The 20,766-nt window shown below is 30.9% G+C and overlaps 2 protein-coding genes and 1 long non-coding RNA gene across 3 annotated transcripts; 2 read left to right on the top strand and 1 right to left on the bottom strand.

The window, feature by feature from the left end:
- Nucleotides 1-9,464: 9,464 nt before the first annotated feature.
- LOC120142161 (protein ALP1-like) lies at nt 9,465-12,376 on the top strand. The gene is made up of 2 exons (XM_039156891.1): nt 9,465-9,667; nt 11,331-12,376. Exons 1-2 carry the CDS (start codon nt 9,541-9,543, stop codon nt 12,374-12,376), a joined length of 1,173 nt encoding a protein of 390 aa, XP_039012822.1. The 5' UTR covers nt 9,465-9,540.
- A 3,379-nt stretch (nt 12,377-15,755) lies between these two features.
- LOC120142144 (zinc finger protein ZAT12-like) lies at nt 15,756-16,402 on the top strand. The gene has a single exon (XM_039156881.1). The coding sequence runs from the start codon at nt 15,888-15,890 to the stop codon at nt 16,386-16,388; it is 501 nt and encodes a 166-aa protein (XP_039012812.1). The 5' UTR covers nt 15,756-15,887; the 3' UTR covers nt 16,389-16,402.
- A 1,410-nt stretch (nt 16,403-17,812) lies between these two features.
- LOC120142184 lies at nt 17,813-18,106 on the bottom strand. Its single transcript, XR_005517824.1, has 2 exons — nt 18,036-18,106; nt 17,813-17,867 (listed from the first exon to the last, which is right to left on the bottom strand). It is a non-coding gene; the product is annotated as an uncharacterized LOC120142184 (long non-coding RNA).
- Nucleotides 18,107-20,766: the final 2,660 nt, after the last annotated feature.

Genomic DNA, 20,766 nt, shown 5'->3' with positions numbered 1-20,766 from the left:
ACTTGCCTGCTGATCCAAGCCTTCTTGACCCACGTGCTCCATCTGCTCCCCTTCAAAACACATCTTTACCTCTTCATTTCCTTTAATCCCTAATTTCCCAATTTCTATCTCCTCTCTCGCCCCGATTCCCAAATCACCATCTGAAATCCCTAACCCTTGACCACTGCTTTCCCTAATTATTTCCCTGCTTCCTTCTTTTCTTCCGCGCTCTTCTCCTCCAACTGTAACACCTTAGTAGACATTCTGTCGAGCACATTACTTTTATTATTTTCATTGTTTTATTAAAAAAAATACTTTAATTATAACTAAAATAATAAGAGACAATCACTAGCTTACAATATTGTCAAACACGTTACTTTATTATTTTATGAAGATACAAGGGAGACCTTGAACCAGAATTCATGGTGTTCCCCCTCTTGAGTAAGCTCTGCATATGAGGATAACCTTGCACCCGTTAACCAAATCTTTAGTGGCTAGGAGTTTTGAGAAACATATTAAGATAATGGGAATGTGAAACATGACACATTTAATTCATTAGGAAAAGTAAGAATTTGTTGAAATTTGTGTCCTAAGTATAGTAATTTCATATAGTTATTGTAATTCATTTGAAGTAATTCATACAATAAGATTTATGAATGTTATTTACTTATTTGTTGTGCATATTATATTTTGAATTACATATAAATAATTTAATAAAAGTGAATATTGACTCGTTAATTATATGATAGTTTAGTTAATTATAAGTTGTATTATAGGATTGATTGTAATACAAAATATAATTTATATTAGTTGAAATGTAAATAAATTTGTAATCTATAGAATTATCCCAAATTTTAATTTATCTAGACTTTATTCTCTCATCTTTTTTTTTTGACTATTTTTGTCCTCCTGAATTTAATTTGTAGCTTTATCACTGACATCAAATGTGAACAAAGCTGTTAGTGTGATACCGATTTACACGATCAAAAATTCATTTCTATTGAATCGAGATAATCGACTTATTAAAATAAACAAACCTTTAGATACTTGAAGTATTGTAGAGACTTTATACAAGATAATATATGATATGACACTTGAATTTATATAAAGTTGCAATTGATTAGAGATGACAGTATTAGTTTATGATAATATACACAGAAAATGTTGGTGGTTATAGCAATGTGGCTCTCAGGGTTTAAGGAAGTTGACATGCATGATTTTGCTTTCATTTCTAGCTGATAACCTCTTAAAAATGGTTGATCGGAGCCTTGTAATGGGTACCTTTGTATCTCTAGAGTTATCCACCAAAAAGCTCAAATGAAAGCAGAATTTAGGGTAGCTTAATTTCAATTTTGATTGACACATTAACTGTTGCCACATAAATCATGATAAACAATGTGATAAGGAGAAAAATATTTGAAGTGGGATATGGCGTCAACTTTGCTTCTACTAATGCTTATATTTGTGGTTTTGATGTCACGACTGTTGCCAGCATTGCGAAAAGATATAATAAAAACAAGGAAATTCCCGAAGCGGTTGAATGGCTCCTGTGCCATAAGGGCCCTTATAATTAGTGGGGGTGGGTTCACCTTAGAAAGAACCCTATATATGATGTGGAAACCACCACATTTATGTGCACCCAATCAATTCTCTTCTCTTTTGCACAAGATAGGGGCCATATCCCAATCATAAAAACCACCTTGTCAGCAATTCCTGGTTCTTGGATTTGTCTGAATTTTCAGCAGACATGTTTGCCTTTCTTTGTTTTTCCTTTTATCGGCATGGATGTAGCTAGGGGAGTTATTCCCGAGCAGTTTGAATTTCATTCTGTTAAAATTTGATCGACATTTGATTTTAATTGATTCGATTCAAACTCGTTTAAGATACTAATGAGTCAAGTCAAACAAAATCTAACTTGACTAAAAAAGTTCATGTGTAGCGTGTTAATTTTTTTATATAATCTTTTAGGATGTTATTTGTCTTGTTTTTATAATTGATTGTGTATTGTTAAACTTTTTTTTCTTCGAGAATGATTACAATATGTTAGTTTGATGTATTTACGGATTATTACTCTGGTTATCAAATATTAGTATGATGTGTTATGGATTGTTATTTTGAAATATGAACTTTGAATTTTGTTAAATTTATTGATTTATGTTTATATTATGTTATATATAGTATCACTATATTTTACATATATTTTAAAAAGAATAAGTCAAAAATTCTAGTAAGCTTAACGAGCAACGAGTTTTTTAGTGATCGCAAATTTAACAAACTTAACAAGCAATGAGTCAAACAATTTTTGAATTGAGTCAAACACTACTTAACTCATTATCGACTCACTTGATAAGCATCTTTAGATGCTGTAATGGTCAGCCCCTCTCTAATATATTCATTAACTAAAATGTTGTTTTTGGTCAAACTAAATGTAATTTGATTAATTTAAATTTCTATCATTTTAGTTTTGACTTAAATTTAAATTTAAATTATTTTATATTCAGATCATTCAAAATTTAGATCGTATTAACCATTCTATTATCTGCTGAAAAATACACTTGACTCATAGTTAAACTTGTGTGCTTGACATTAATTTCCATGATCAAGTAATCTGATAAAATGATAATTGTAGACACTTAACCCATCTCCCTGTTTTTGTGCTTTTAAGAAATCTCGGTCAAATCAGTATGCGTGCCATTTTATTTATACATATATGCATTTACAGACCCATACTTTTTTTATTTTATTTTAGTCACCAGACGCATATTAATTTGTTTCCGAAATTTTCTATTGATTCAATTTAGCACCAATTTCTTCCAATTTTATTATTAATGAGTTTATTTATTGAATGTGCCTATTGATTTTTAATTCTTTTATTTTTGGTCACATGCATAATTGTAGCTTAAAACTTTAGATTTTTAGGATCTTTAGACTTAAGTCATTATTTAGGGTCTTCAAAATTAGTTTAATTAGAAACTTTAGAAATTTAGTATCTTTAATTAGATATTAGTTTAGAATAAACCTTTTAGGTTAGGCGTCTTTAATTTTTTTTAATTAGCAACTCACCATTAAATCCATAATTGATTTAAATAAAAGTGTTTGTGTATTTTCTAATATTGGGAAGGAACGCTCTTATATAGCTAGACGTTCGATTTTCGATATTATTAAATAAACAAACACTTTTTTCAAGTGCCCAACTTAAAATTTAATTAGGTTTTTTTAAATGATATTTTAATATTTTTTAATAATTCAATCAACTGTTTACTTTTTTTAACTAACCCTTTTATTTTATTTTTACTCTATTCATTTTATTTCATTATTTTTATTTATTATTTTTTACTAACTTTTAATTATCTTTGTTATCTATTTTATTTTAGTATTATTTTTTCTGTATTTATTATTATTCATTATCTAACATTTTTGATTTTTTTAGAGAAATTTCAACTGATCAAAGGTAAGCAATTTGAATCGGGTAATTTAAATTTAAATTTCAAATTTTCACAATTAAAGACAACCGGCAAATTAATTGGTACCGAAAGGGCGGTTCAAGGGTGTTAATCCTTCTTTGACCGTAACCGACTCCCGAACCTGACACATTTCTGGTATAACGCAGATCAGGTAAGATGGTGTCCGATCCACCTAAAGTCATTTTAAAATGGTCGGTGACGACTCAAATTCGTTTAATCCAAATCGAAGCCTAATTCCGAGCCCAACCAAAATACAGTTCCGACAATAATATTGATAATGCTAAACGATAAGGGTTTTTTATATGCTTTGTTAAGATCATATATATTGTGGAAGGGGCCAGGGTGGCTTTTCAGTTTTGTCATATCCTGGAAATAACGGTCACTTTGTTTGAGATGGTGGATTAAGCATTATAGAACAAGCAAGTAGGCATTGATTAACGGTTAATAATTATAAGAGAAAGAAGCAATCATTTCTTGATGATGATGATTTTATATAAATATACAGCACTGCTGATTGTAGGGACGCACCCGTAATTTAGTCAAAGGCTACGACTTGATTTAATGATAAACAAAATAATTGTGTGCTTTCTTGGACCACTTTTACCCACCTATATAACATTGTGAAAGTTGGGGTTAGCAATGCATTTTAAAAATAATTTCAAATATGATTTATATATTATAATAATTATAAAATTATAAATATGATTTTTTTTAATTATCAATAGTATTTGGTATTGACCGATTAATTTAGATCAGATTTTGCAGAGGCTCATTATAAGAACGATCTTTCCAACCTAATTTACTCTATTCGTAAACGTTAAAAATTCTAACTTACGATCTTATGTAAAAAAATCTAATATTTCATCTTACTAAATCATTTATATAATTATCTAAAATGTATTGTGAGAAGTAATATCAAACTAATCTTACGTGACGTAATTATGTTTTATCAGCAAAATTATCTTGAATAAACATTAAATCAACGTAAGTTTCCATTTTATGGTTTATACTTAGGGATGTGTATGGTTCGGATTGAGTTGAGTTTTTAGTTAATTTGATTTGACCTAAAAATTATACATTATCCACTCAATCTGAAATCTACTCGAAAAATATATGTCCTTCACACTATTTACATTTTTTTCTAAACTCTATTTGACCTAACCCTAAATATTATATTTATAAAAATTACTCATACATTTATTCAATAAAAAATAAGAATTTAATTAAATTTACATTTTTTTCTAAACTCTATTTGACCTAACCCTAAATATTATATTTATAAAAATTACTCATACATTTATTCAATAAAAAATAAGAATTTAATTAAAAATAATATATATATATATAATTATTTTTATAATTATCTCTAAATATATAAAATAAAATTATATTTTTAACCGAGTTAAATATTTTTTACCCTCGATCTTAATTTGATATGATCTAAACTCAAATTCGATTCTTTTAAAAATATTATATTCAATAAAATTGGATCAGTCCAAATCCGATGAATTTGGATGTGGCACACATCTCTGTTCACACCTGCACCACACTGAGTGCAATGTCTAATCGATTAATTAAAATTAAAGTATTTAGATTGAGATAAGGGTGTTAAATCAGCTTAGGCACGGTGGTGTATAATCTATCTATAAGAAACGCAAAGGGATGAAGGGACCCCAACACCATTTCTTTTCCTATAATGTCCGCCATGAACATAACATATTTTCAGAATTTATGCATGGCAAATCAAGATCTGACAGCTATTAAAATTTTATCTTTCTGTATATCAATATAAAATAATATTTATTTAATTTTTTAATTTATTAATAATATTCATATTTTATAAATACAGTTACCCGAATTTAAAATTCGTAGGAAGAATAACATATATTTTAACTACTTAAGACACTTAATAAATTCTTCTTATATCAATACTTTTTATTATTTAATTAGAACTATTGAAATAATTAATATTGAGCATTATTCAAATTCTTTGCATGAGTTCTAACTAGTGGCGAAACACGGTGAGAACTATTGGAGGCCATAGTACCCCAAAATTTTGAAAAATTATAATTAAGATCTTAAAAAAATTCAAAAAAATTAATTGATCTCTCACAATTTTTTTTAAAAATTCATATTAAGATTTAAATTTTCTAAATATTCTTAATTAAACTCTTCCTACAATTTTTAAAAATTCTTATTAAACCTCTCCAATTTCAAAAATTTTAGTTAGATCCTAATTATTTTTTTTGAAAAAAATGTAAACTGAACTCTTCAATTTTTTTTAAAAAAATATTTAAACCTTTAAACTTTTTCAAGTTTTAAGTTGCCTTTCAAATTCTATCACTAAATTTCGTTATTTGTTCTAACATTACATTTTTTAAATTTATATTGTCCAATAGAAATTCTAATTCGAGTTGTTGATTATATTGTTTGGGTTTGGTGGTTGATCTCTGCTTTAGCTGCTTGTGGATCGCTCTTTCCTCACTTGAAGAAGTGTTCATATGGTTGATTGTCCTTCTGTGTGTATGATTGGCCCGGTGAAGTCAGTCTACCCGGTTGTTATGGCGCTGTCATAGGATCGTGTAATAGACTTTGGTTATGAGATGATTTCATTCGATTGCTTCTGTTTTAGTGCATTGATTCGGGGTATTTTTTTATTCCATTTAGATCTAGAGAATTTTTTTAACGAGACCTCGATAATTGTCGTTATCTTTGTATATTTAATCTGTTATAATAATATACAAGGTTCCCTTTTAAAAAAATAATGTGAGATAAGTAACGTAAATATTCTGAATCAGAATATTATTATGCTAAAATTTATGTTATCCTTTTTCTATTCATGCTTAGCAGTGGTTAGGATTACAGTAATTTTAAATAAAAAAGTTTGAATCTTTCATATGCCACCATCTTTTTCTAACATAAGATAACACTTGAAAGTCAATATGGAGTGATTGGGAAAACTGTGTTCTTTGAGCTCTCAAAGAGTTAAAACTCCATTCCTCACGTCACCTCTCTCAGATTGTAATTGATTAACTATATCTTAATTAGAGACCCAATACTAATAAAAAAGAATCTATGATTCTATCATAATAATATGATTTTACAATAAATATCACATACCAATAAGTATTATTAATATTATATATGAATATGTTCTATTAATATGAAATAAAATTAAATAATCAAAATAATTTTTTTATAGAAGACGTTAATTTTATTAAAAATAGAAAATATTCAAATTTCAATAAAGGTTTACAACCACAACCGTAAACTAAACATATAATAAGAATATTTTCCTAAACATAAGAAAACTAGCCACTTAAGATTATACAAGGACCATATAAGGAAAATATTAAAAAAATCTAGCCAAATAAACTCGAACAAGAGATAAATACAGATAGATCTGAATGCATCGACAAACGAACCATAAAAGGGAATATGACTATTAAAAGACCACTAACATACCGCAAATCAGAATTGAGCGATGTGAAAATATTATTCACGAACACAAATCGTATATCCAAATTCAATTCGAGGGTCCAAAGCAGGAAAGATCATCATGATAATAAATAAGCGTCATCTTGATCAGTTGTGGTGATGTCAAATTCAACCCTGAAAAATAAAAGAAAATAACGAACAAATAATCGAAAATTGCCATAGAGACAAAGAAAATCGTGCCCTCAAGGAAGATGAATACGTGCCAAAAAGATACAATTATTAAAAATAAAAAACAAGAAAAATAAAGATATGTTATAATAAAGCAAAGGAAAAATAATGAATACCGACGGTTGACAACTAGTACCAAGACTGATATCGTATTCGATCACAAAAATCAAGAAGAAAAGATACTAACGGTGGTTATGAAAAAAAAAAGAATAATCAAAATAATTTTTAAATTGAAGGAAAATGGAATTGTTATATTCTTAACTATTATATTCTATTAATACTAGATTTAATATTATATTGAATATTAAATCAAATCTTACGACACTAAAAATTATAAATTTTGGTTTTTCAAAATTTTAATATATATATATATATATATTATATTAATAATTCATAGTAGTTATGAATAATTAATAGATAGTTAATAGATAAGGTAAAATATATAAATGGCCCCTCACTATATGACACTATTTTGTTGAGTCCCTTGACTATTAAAAGTTACAAAATAATATTATTACTTTAGGACGTTACTTTATTGAGTCCCTTGACTATTAAAAGTTATGAAATGGTCATTGAGCTATTCATATATTTCAATCTCGTCATTTTCCATTAAAAGATTGACAGTCGTCTGAGCTGAACGTTAACATAATAACTGATGTATGATAAAATTTCATCATAAAATCGTTTGAATTGTATAATCATTTGAGATTTTGGGATCATATGTTATCATATATTGGTTAACAGGTTAACGTCCAGCTTAGATGACCGTTATGTTTTAACCAAGAAAAAAGAAAATTTTGAAATATATGAATAGTCATGTGATTATTTTGTAACTTTTAATAGTTAAGAGACTTGACAAAGTAACACCCTATAATTGAATAATTATTTTGTAACTTTTGATAGTCGAGAGATTCAACAAACCATGTCATATAGTCAAAGGATCATTTGTATATTTTATCCTAAAAGATAAAGATCGTAATAGTTTGTTAAATTCCTATAGAATACAAAATTTATGTTATTTGATATTTGAGCATGAAACATATTTCACTCTATCAACTAGATACGATAAGGAGAAAATTATCAATTATTTTATTAAATATCAATATATTTTTAGTAAATATTTTATATAATTATTTAAAACTAACAGAGGTATGATTGTCTTCTCAGTGTGTTTATTCACAATATTAAGAAATATCTCCTCTAAAGTCATTAAAAATGCTTAAAATAAAGTGTATTTTATTACGTGCTTCGGATGTTTGGAGATTTTAAATTGCAGTTAACACTTATTTTTACACTCATGAGAAGATAGAGACCAAAAACGTACCGTTTCATCTTTTATATGAAGAGTGTACAATAATTATAAAAGATATTTCACACCCAATTAAATTTATTTGTAGCACCCCTTACCTCACCTAAAAATCTAGTCGAGTAAGCGATGTCACACCCCTATAACGAAAATTATTGAATTTAAACTAACATTTTAAGGGTCCATATAAGCAAGCTTCTTGGCCCAAATCTGTGCTTCAAGCCTGCGACTAGGGTTCACTCCAGGTCCAGCCTAAACTCTCATAAACTATTATTTTTCTGCTGTTCAGAAAATCAGGCAAACATTACCATAACTCCAGGCAGCCCAAAGAAAATATGGATCGTACTTTTCTTTAAGTGTTCTATGATAATATTTATCTTATTTTACTCCTAAATAAATGTGTACATATTTTACAAATAAAATTGTTCATATTTATATCCTTTAAAGAAAACATACTACTATTTAATATTATGATGACTCCTTGGATTCGAAATGTATTATAATTATCCTAAAGTCGATTGGGGAATAGTTTAATCTCACTATAAATATCTTTCATACCTTCATTTGATTTCTTACAATATGTGACTAATGTCCAAAATTTAGTCATCATCCTATATGAATTCCAAATGCATAACACAAAAACCTCTACTGTCTGCTTAGCATTTAGCATGCTTTAGTAGAGTAGTTAAAGGGGAAAATGTAAATTGTATCTACCAAATTCCAATGCCCATATCTATTGTTTCGGTTGCCTCGTTGTCTTAAAAAACAAGTACTTCCAACGCTCGTTACTTTCCTCTAGATCTCTCCAACAAACTATACTACCTCTGTTTTATTTTCCCCCCTTCCTATTCCATCAAATCTTCCTTCTTTTGCATGCTTTCAACACCATTAACACAAAAGCTGCTATATTTCTTTCATATATAGATATAGTTATTGCATGTTACTTGTCACAAGCTCACTATCTCTTTCACCTTCTTGTTCATCTCCTTGTGTAGCGGTTTATGATCAATATCATGGTTCAATGATTAATGGGGTTTTGGTGTTTTTTGTGAATTCTAATACAGTTATTGCAATTCTCGTTTTGCTCAAGTTTCTGGGTTTTGTTCTTGGATTCAATTGAGGCTGATGGGTCCCGCAAGAGGGTTAAAGAAAAGAAAGAAGATAGAGAAGAAACATGAAGAGAATGCTTCTGGTTCTTCAGAGAAGGAAGGGTCTATTGACTGGTGGGATGAGCTTTCCAGGAAGATGAATGGTATGTGTTATTTTAACATTTTTCACCGTGTCGAACTCTTTTGAGTTCTTGACTTTTCCTTCTTGTTTATTTTTGAACTGTTGCTCTAGCTGATCATTCATGGCATGGAAGATATCTAATTTTTGGTTACCGGTTGACAGATTATCAGTTCGTGGGTTGAATTCAATTTTTTTCAAATTTTGACCTTCTTTACGATTTGTATCATATTCAAGTTACATATTTGTGTTTTCAGATCAATGATATGAGTTCCATTGTGGAGCTTTTAACTGGTTTTATGATTTACATCATATATGAGTTACATATTTTAATGCGTTTGGGAATATGAAAGCAGGAGCCCTAATCTGAATTCCAAGTTGTTCTTTTCACCTAACACTTGTTTTATATACCGTATATGGTTCAATAGGAAAGAGGATAAGATCATCGTCATCGTCTTTTCCTTCTTGATGTTATGGTATATAGAATATGTGGAGACCGACTAAAATCGAACGAAATAAGGTTTTATGTTTTGGCAATGCTGTTGCTTATAGATGCTCTCTGCTTTCCTGGAAACTCAGCGGAATTCTGTTCGGATATGACAATCATTTGAATCTCAATATGTCTAATTTGTTTAGCTAATGCAGTTGAAAAACTGATTCTGAACTTACATTTGATGTTCGTATTTGATCTACCTTGAGCAAGGATTTAAGCAGAAAATTACCAAAGACTCTGCTAGTAAATAAGTGGAGTTGAAAATAAAAGGGGCTGATTGTTGGCTTATTGTACCTAATCTTTTTAGTATACATTTCTAAGTTGATATCGTTGCCCAGTTGGTCTCTCGGACTATTGTTTTTTGTTCTGCTAGAACACACACGCATTAACATGAAGATTATTTCACATAGTATGTGGTTTCCTCAAGCTATCTGCAGAATGATATCTTCTCATATTATTTTAGCTAAAGTCAACAGTTATGTCTTTATATTGACTAGTGTTGTCAACAATCTATAGGGTTTATCAATTAAGAGAACTAAGAACCGAAAATAAAAGATAGAAGTCGAGGGATTGAGTCGGATGAGGAGAATGTAACCCTTGCTTGGCAAAGTAATTGGAAATTATGCTACTATGTACTCCCTAAACTACATAAAGAGATTGTGTACCAACTTTGATATACTATAGGAACAAGACATAGAAACTACATTATGTTCATGCTTTCCTTTGTTGGGTCCATAAGAACAAAATGATGGGGAGCAGTCCATGTTTAGTAACTTGTCTTCCTTTTTCTCTCTCAACAAAATGTTACCGGCAGCCGAAAGCTGTTAATGTGTCAATGTGGCCACTTTCTTTCACCTCTTGGTTCTTACGAGACCTAAGGAGTAATAGATACAATTCAGATTCAACTGAAGCTGTCATGTTTCAGCTTTCTGTGCAATGTTTTCATATTTAAAATACCGAAATGGGCATGTTTTGTCGTACATGATACATTAATTTATGCATGTGTGCATGTATATACAAATTTATTTGTCCAATAAAAAGGAACCAAAAACGTATATTTTGATTGATACACTAATCATTATTTAAAACAATGTTTCAGAATTATTAGTGAATTTCTGCAGATCATTTACACCAGCCCTTCATGTCTCGTATGAGTAAATACTGCTTTCGTCTTATTAGCTCTTTTTCTTCTTAGGTCTTCAATCGCCATCTAAGGGTCTGGATAAGTTCAAATCTGTTTTCAAAATCTCCAGAGAAACCTTCAACTACATCTGTTCACTTGTGAAGGAAGATATGATGGCTAGGCCGGGAAGTTTTACATTTTCAAATGGTAAGCCCGTGTCTTTCGAGGATCAAGTAGCTGTAGCTTTAAGAAGGCTAAGCTCCGGTGAATCACTGGTGATAGTTGGTGATTCGTTCGGGTTGCACCACTCAACCGTCTCACAAATAACGTGGCGCTTTGTGGAAGCCATGGAAGAAAGGGGTCTTCACCACCTGCAGTGGCCTTCCACTGAAGCGGAAATGACAGAAATAAAGTCCAAATTCGAAAAGATTCAAGGTCTTCCCAATTGCTGTGGTGTGATTGACACTACTCACATTATGATGTGTCTGCCTTCATCAGACCCTGCAAGTAAAGGATGGCTCGACCACGAGAAGAATCACAGCATGGTCTTGCAGGCTATCGTGGACCCCGAAATGAGGTTCAGGGACATAGTCACTGGCTGGCCAGGTAAAACCGAAGACTGGTTGGTGTTTCAGAGTTCGAATTTCTATAATCTGTGTGATAAAGGGGAGAGATTGAATGGGGAAAAATTTGTGCTCCCCGAAGGATCCGGAATAAGGGAATACATAATTGGAGATGTTGGCTATCCTCTACTACCCTATCTCGTTATACCTTATGAGGGGAAAGAACTGCTCGAATTAAGAGCCGAATTCAACAAAAGACATTCCGCCACCCGGCTGGTGGCGCACAGGGCATTGGCAAGGCTCAAGGAAATGTGGAAGATCATCCAAGGGGTAATGTGGAGACCTGACAAACATAAGTTGCCTAGGATTATCCTTGTTTGCTGCATGCTTCATAACATCGTTATAGACTTGGAAGATGACATGCAGGATGAAATGCCCTTGTCTCACGACCATGATTTCGGTTACCGCCAAAGAATTTGTGGATCCGTTGACATCAAGGGTGTTGATCTGAGAGATAAACTGTCTCTCTACTTGTCCGGGAAATCACGAGAATAATTGTTCTGCATTTCCAATTCCTGATAAACAAAAAGGTCCGAATATGTTCTGAGACACAGACAATCATTTCATTGAAGTTGGTTTCCTTTTGTTTAATTTTACACTGTAAAACTGAACAATATGAATGCAATTTTTTGTACAAGGCTCCTAAAATCATGAAGTGATTGTTGAGCCAGTTTCAACTGGAATTTCTCTGCAGAACCAAAGAAATGTAAGAGCTCAACACGCATTCAATCAATCGTGGCCGTGAAATGTCTTAGATAATGCTGAATTTGTATCTCTGTCTTATAATTTATATATAACACAAATACTAATCCTAGAATTTTACCCCCAAAAAATGTAAACATAAAACGCCTTATGCGCCCTTCTCCTTTGACCTATCAACCAGTGTAGAGCGCACGTAGGCTGCATCCCGGCCGAAAAATCCCCATGTAAAATGTACTTTCGTACTTGAGCCTGTACCTATTTCAGTTTAACCAATTTTCAATTTCCTTTGACTTCATCAAATTCTCGGAATAATCATTTTTCCAAATTTTCCCCACGCACCACGTGTACTTTCGGGTAACAGTTGGAAGATTTTATGTTAAAAAATAAGTTCATAAAATTTTTAAGAATATGAAAATAAATTATCAATAAAAATATAAAATGTATCTAAAATATATGATAATTTAAAATTTTAAGAGGAGCGACTACCTCACCTGCTACATCCATCCATTCATGTATATTCCCAAACCAATTACATGTTTCATGTTAATAATTTCGTGGAAAGAATCGTCAAAAATTGCAGGAAGAACATTACATTGTAATGTGCAAAGAATCTAGGGGGTAGATAATTGTAATATTTTATTTGCTCATGTGTTCCTCAAATCCTTGACTTTTCAAAAGTAGGTTCAAACTCAAACAATCTGACGTGACGACATTATTTGATTAAACAGGATTTGAAAATTAAGATAATATATAGAATTGTCCCTAAGACAGTTTGACGTGCGGAAAAAGATAGCATTGAAACATAAAATTCTACCCAGAGAAGCTTCTTTAATTAAATATATATGTCGTCATTACATAGTAAGTGTATCAATTCACATTTAGGAGGAATTCTCCAATAAAATATAATGTGCTTCTTTTCTAATTATATGCTTGTTCAAATAAATATGGCTAATGTTCAGTCAACCGATCTTCTAGGAACTAGTTAAGTACAAATTTATGTAATAAACCTTTTCTCTTTTCCTCTGATTGATTGGACATCTCTGACTGAATTGCAAATTTAATAAATGTATGGGTTTTGAGCAGCGCGTTTCATGTTTATTCTCTTATTTTAATTATATTTTGCCATTCACATAAGAAATATCGGTTATTTTATTTTATTATGCAGATAAAGATATCGTTAAATCATATCAAAATGAGTTGGTTCAGTTGCTTAAATATATAAAATTTTAGGATTTTGAAAACATCAATGGAAATTGTAATGCTACCTTCTACCAACCTACTACTCTTTTGGTCGTTACTTTAAAACCAGAGGTGGTGGATTAACGTAGGGAGATTTGCCACTGAAAAGTAGAGGCACGTAAAAAGTGTGAAATTAAGAAACTCGCCACTTAAAGGGAGACCGCGTTGTAACTTTTTTTTATATATAATATCTATATTCTTTAAATTAATGTTCACCTATAAATTAAGAAATTATATTTTTTTCTATTTAGGTGCCTAAATTATTTTTAGTAAAATCAGATGTTTAATGTTACAAATATTTCTAGTATTCCAAACGTAATAGTTGTTCAAAAGATATATTAAGTGACATTTGTATAATTTGAATTTTTTTAAAATTAAAAAACTTAAAGTTATAAAAAACCAAATTTTTCTTAAAATTTCAATTCTAATCCATATATCCACGCTGACTGTTGACATTTGTCATCATTATCGTCGTCGATCGAACCTATCTCTAACTATGTATCCACCCGACCAACAACCACTAACAAACCCACCAGTGGCCTTACCTTAAATTTCTATATTAAATCCCTAAAATCTCAAAAATTCAAACCCCAAGAAATTCCTTTAAACCCTTTGACCGGCCATTTGGATTGTGGCAATCGGGCCAGTCACTTGGGCAATGGTAATCGATCGGTCGTTTGGTCTTCTTCAACTGGTGCCATGCTGCCATGCGAGGGAAGGAGAGAGAGGAGAGGGACACAGGGTTAGGGGAGATGTGGGAGCCCAAGAAATATAATTTTTTTTTTAAAAAAATGATTTTTTAAAATATTTGTATTTTTTAAAAGTCGACCGGCTTAAATACTTATTTTTATATTAAGTCAAACATTAAATATTCATACATTCTTGCATACGTAATACTCGAATTGAAGACCTCAAAAAATAAAACAATACCTCAAGAAAATATTAAATATTCAAATATATAGATTTTATATCTTATATTAATATTGATGTTAATTTAATCAAACACGTTTTACAAATCAATAAATTATAATTAAAAATAATTATGATTTATAATTATTATTTGTATGTATCATTTTAATATTTGTATTCATTTATATTATATTTTATTGCACCTCATTTTTGAGTTCAAGTATATTAATTTTTTAATAATTGTTAGTATGTGATTTATTAATTAATTAATCTGAATTTGATAACATTCAATCTTATTTAATGAATCTAGTATCTTATCTATTAAACTAATTTAGAATATTAAGTTTTAACTGCTACTAACCGACTTTCTTCGCACGTTTATCCCCGTTTCCATTTAAATAAACCTTGTGAGTCACAATAGTTGATTCAATGCTCCCACGCGCCAGTGATCCGTGGACCACCAAACATCAATTTTTTTAAAACGCTACATATGCACTTTCCAAAAGAAAATTGTTAGAATTCTTAAATAAAACTGCCTTATTGAGAAAATTGCGACCTAAAAGACATAAAAATATTTTGAAATCATGTGAAAAATATTGTGAGAGATTGAAAATGTGAAAAAGAATATGAATTTAAAATAATAAAAATTGAGATATATAAAGAATAATAAAATAATTTCATTTAAAATTAAAAAGCATGGGACGAGACGCGCACGCCAGGAAGTCAGCGTATGGGATGCAAGTAAAATAACACTCACAGCACTTCCAAAACTGTCTAGAATTTGAGGAAGATTCCTACCGGGTTGCCTCAAGTGACTATTACTTAACATGCTCAGCTACGCGGTGACGCAAACGTGCCCAACCTGGCCGCTACGAATTCCCGTTTCCACCCTTCAAACGCACAAATAATAACCCAACACTGTTTTCTTTCTTAACCCCCAAGCATCGGTCAAATATGTCATTGTGGCGTTCCATGTTCCCACGTAACACACACTTGCCAACTCCTACCTATAAATATAAAACCCTAGCTCATTCCTCTCATCCAAGTTCCTTTCCAGATATCTACAGCTAAAATCTGAGTTTCAACCAAAGCATTTTTTGTATTTCTTTCCATATTTTCAGCTAAAGTTCTCTGGCTTTTTGTAAACTATATTAAAATGAAGAGAACCACAGAAGTTGGAGAAATCAATGCCATGGACATGGCAAACTGCTTGATGTTGTTATCTAACGTTGGCCAAACCGACGGGAAGCATCATTACCAGGATGCCGGTCGTGTCTTTGCATGCAAGACGTGTAATAAAAGGTTTCCATCTTTTCAAGCGCTCGGAGGTCACAGAGCAAGCCATAAGAAGCCGAGGCTAACAGGAGGAGATGTTCAGGAGATTCCGGTTTCACCTAAGAAGCCAAAGACCCACGAGTGTTCCATCTGTGGACTGGAATTCCCCATCGGCCAAGCTCTCGGCGGTCACATGAGGAGACACAGGGCTTCCTTAAACGAAGGGTCGTTGGTGACTCGGGACTTGTTGCTGGAGATGGATAAGTTGAGCGAAGATGGAAGTGATTTGGGTTTGAATCTGAGCCTGACGCCTTGGGGAACAGATTTGGAGCTGAAGCTGGGGAAGGTGGAGACGACTCCTGTTGTCCATTGTTTTATATAAGATCTTTTTGTTGTTGTTGTAAAAAGAAATTTGATTCATATTAGTATATAGGAAGATAGGATCTGATTTCTTGATTCCTTTACTACTTTAGGAGTATACCTGTGTTTTTTAGAGACTGTTGTTTACTCCATTTTTTCTATATTGATATAAATTAATTTTACTATTTTGTACTCCATTTTTTTATAATATTTGCGTGTTTTATTCAAGTATATAACCGGCACTTTGAGAATTTTAATTACTAATATACAATGATTCATCTAGTTTATTCCACCACAATTGGATGAAATTTTAAAAATCATCTTTTAGAAATAATAAATTTTATGATAATAATACTTGTCTCTCAATAATTCTATGTTTAAAAAAAATAGTTTAAATCAATTTAAAAAAAAAATCTTAAAGTGGAATGCATACTTTGAAAGTTACTTTAAAATTTTGGATCGTGAGTTCGATCTACACAGTAAATAGTACTAAAAGACTTTTTATACGGTGAACTCTTATAAACTGTGGGTGATGGCTTTTTAAAATAATATATGCTAATGTCCTTCAAGGAACATGGTCTTTCATGTTGGAGTTCATAAACACTATTTGATTTTTCAATTCAGATTTTATTTTAGCATAAATTTTATGTAGGAATATATTTTAATTATTAGTTGAATTATGTTTTATAAGGACTAAATCTAATATTATTTTATAGAGATTTAGTTTGTGTAAAGAATTGGAGTTGGAGAAAGTACATTTAGAGAAATTACTACCAAGGAGTTGAAAATCCTGTGAACACTGTCACGCAATATTGAAAATCCTCGAGGAAAAATTGTCAATAATTTCATTGCCAGAAAGCTGAGTTTTCACATTTAACCATTGAAGGATTAACACGCCCCAATGTTTTACTCTCCACCTTACTACTGCCTGTTCTAAGATTCTTTTTTCCTTTAAGACGAAATCAAGCCATTGATCAAGTTTGTTACAATTAACCGACAGACAAGATCGATTATTCGTGATACACGTGTACATCAATGAAATACACAGACCGTGTGATCAAGCCATTGTATCATCCATGGCTACTTACTGTAAGGCTTGAGCTTATAAAATGAAAAGCTTATTATAGTTTTATAGGGAAAAGCGACAGTAAAAACAGCAAATGAAAACCTGGTTTCCCCCCAAGATATTCATGCCCATAAGCAATAGTAGGGACTTCCAAACACTTTAGAGTTTGATGTCAATGGCAAGAGAACTATTACTGAAGGAAAAACCCAACTCAATCTCAAAAAAACATCATAAGTAAAATCCCCAATAAGCAAAAATTAGATTTGTACTTGACACAGGCTGAGGATAACTACAATGTGCTACATGAAGAGAAATCAAAAATGAAAATCTAGTAAATTTTTCTCAATAGAAGAAACCGAGTGCACCAACATTCTTTCTTCTTGCTTCTTCATGGTCCATGATGCCGGCTGATGTCGTGAGCACGATGTATCCAAACTGTATTGCAAACAAAGCACATAAATGACATGATGACTAAAAACCAAAACAAGAAATCTCATTTCGTTTGATTGTCTAATAAGAATTTCTTGATCTTAGCAAATCCTAGTTGTTCTTTTGAAAATGTAAATAGATGAAGAACGAACATTGGAAAATTTCTAAGCTAACCTGTCTGGAAGGAAGTAGCCTAGCAGTCCACCCCTCGATCGATTACAACCAAAACCCAACATTCTTCCATGACCCTGATAGTATTAAATTATTCTAAGCCATTTTATTTTAACATGTACACAAACGAAGACAAATGTTGAGGGCACCAGCCTTTTGTAACATAGAGGCTAATTATCCTAAACTCGGTTAGAAGCCAAATAAGCTTGACTCAGATAATGTCAATCACAGACAAAATACAAAGAGGATACAATTTTAAAAATGCAACTATCATAATTCAAATCTGGCAAAATATAAAAGAAAAAAAGAAAAAATTAGCAAATAAAGGTTGCTATGAAATTTCATTGGAAGAACTGAACAAATAAAAGTGGACAAAATTTAATAAGAAAATATGAAGTTGGAAGAGCTAATTCGATTTGAAATTTGGAGAAATGAGAGTTTACCTGAAAGAGAAAAGGGCGGCCGCTTCTGGGTTTTCTGCGGAGACGGAAGAAAGAAAAAGGTGCAGAGCTAGGGTTTTCCTCGAAGGCTATGTTTTTATATGTTCCTTCTAGTTTTTTTTTTTAAATCTCAAACTATACTTAATTTTCCTGTTTATTTTTTTTAATGTAAGTGTTTAACATTATCCATATTACTATTGATCCATTAAAATTGGAAAAAATTTGTTAAATATTAGTCAATCAATCAATATTTAATATATGACTTAATTTTTAAGTTCTTTTAATTTTTTGGTAAACTATACCATTTTAAATGTTTGATCCATATTACTATTTTATATATTTGATTCATTATAAATTTTAGGGATTGAGGCTAAGTTAATTGGATGATCGGTCAACAATGGATGGATAGACGATCAACGAGACTATAGCGATAGGGGATCGACGAAAAAATTAATGTTTTGGAATTAATGATTTTTGGTTTTTTAAATAATAATAATTTTAAATAATTTTTTAAAATGTATAAATGCGTCATATGTTACATTTTGAGTGACGATAATCTTTTTACAATCATGATAAATTATGCATTTAAAATGATAACGTCGAAAACGTTTGACATCTATATTAACAAAACAAAAAACATTTAAACGAGAAAAACATACTTTGAATATATATTTTTTAAACTAGACATTTCTAATAAACTCATCTGCTAGATAGACCGAACATGTCTGAAAGACCCAATTAACCAAATAATTTATCTTTAGATTCGGTCTATGACATAATCAAAGGAATTGATAGGCTGACTCGGATGTCTTAAATAAATCAACTATTTTATTTAATTCAAGTTTTTTGAATTACGTGGTACAAACAAAGATGGACTCATTTAAATTGTTAGGAAAATTATTTTCTCAATTAGGTGGAATGAATAATGCAAGGGAAAGTCGAGCGAATCATTTAAAGACTTCATGAAGTCGTCATGACTATAAGGTTTATTTGCATGGCGCCTAAACCATACTACTTCAATTATAACATTGAGATTGAAGAAGACGTCGTGTCTTTCACACCTATTTTCAAAGACGTCAATTAGTCCTTTCAACTACTATTTACACTGTTCATTCACCTTAGTTGAGAAAATAACTTTCTAGTACCTCATATTTTCTCAATTATATTCTATAATGAAATGAATATTGCAAGAGGAAGTCGATCAAATCATTTGGTGACTTCATTAAGTTAAGCATACTGCAAGGTGTCGTCTGCATGGCGCCTGGATCGAATTACCTAAATTATAGCGTTGTACTTGAGAAAAATGTCGTGTCTTCCGTATATCTTTCTAAAGACGCCAAGTGATTCTGTCAATTTCCCCAAATACTCTTCATTCCACTATAATTGAGAAAATAATTTTTCTAACACCCCAAATAAATATTTTCCTAAACCATTATCTCATTAATTTTGGGTTTGATTAAAATTTTAAATGAATATTTGAATAAATAACATTTATTTTGAAACAAATATAAAAAAGTAAGAGTTAATTGCATCATATGTCTTCAAACTATAACTCTCATTTTAAATTGGTCTTTAAACTTTTGAATATTTTAATTTTTTCTTCAAACTACGACTCTCATTTTAAATTAGTCCTTAAACTTTTAAACACTAATTTCATCCCTAAACTATGACCTTCTTTCTAAATTGGTCCCCAGACTTTTGAATATCACAATTTCATTTCCAAATTCATCCAAATATATATAGTTAGTTTCAACCTTAGTTTAACCTAAATTTTTTTTCAAACATATAATAATAGAACTTGACCTAACGATTTGATTAACAAGAGATGTGGTTAGTATGTATGTATAGTTTGGGATGAGATTGGAATGTTCAAAAGTTTGAGGGCTAATTTAGAATGATACTCATAGTTTAGGGATGAAATTGTAATGTAAAAGAAAAAGTTTAGAGATCAATTTAAAATAAGGGTCATACTTTGAGGATATGTAATGCAATTAACTCTAAAAGTAATTGGGAATTAAAATTCGAAATGTTAACCTCGTGCTAATAGGACGGCCAATCACTATAAAGGGGTTTTTGTAATAGCATTATCTGAAGTTTTGGAGATAACATTACGCCAACTCAGCAATCCGCGTCGCAAGGCAATGGATCACTTTTTTTATTTTTTGAACCTAGGCAATGGATCACCATTCACCAATATGAAATGTCCAAGCCATCTCCACGGTCAATTCATCCCCTCGTATCAACTCTATCCAACGGTCTAAATCAACCACGTCACGCATCCCTGTGAAACCTAA

The sequence above is a fragment of the Hibiscus syriacus genome, unplaced genomic scaffold, assembly GCF_006381635.1.
Source record: "Hibiscus syriacus cultivar Baekdansim isolate YM2019G1 unplaced genomic scaffold, ASM638163v2 tig00110819_pilon, whole genome shotgun sequence".
NCBI classification, from domain to species: Eukaryota; Viridiplantae; Streptophyta; class Magnoliopsida; order Malvales; family Malvaceae; genus Hibiscus; species Hibiscus syriacus.
The sequence above is the reverse complement of the archived record's forward strand: the minus strand, read 5'-3'. Positions and strand labels throughout refer to the sequence as shown.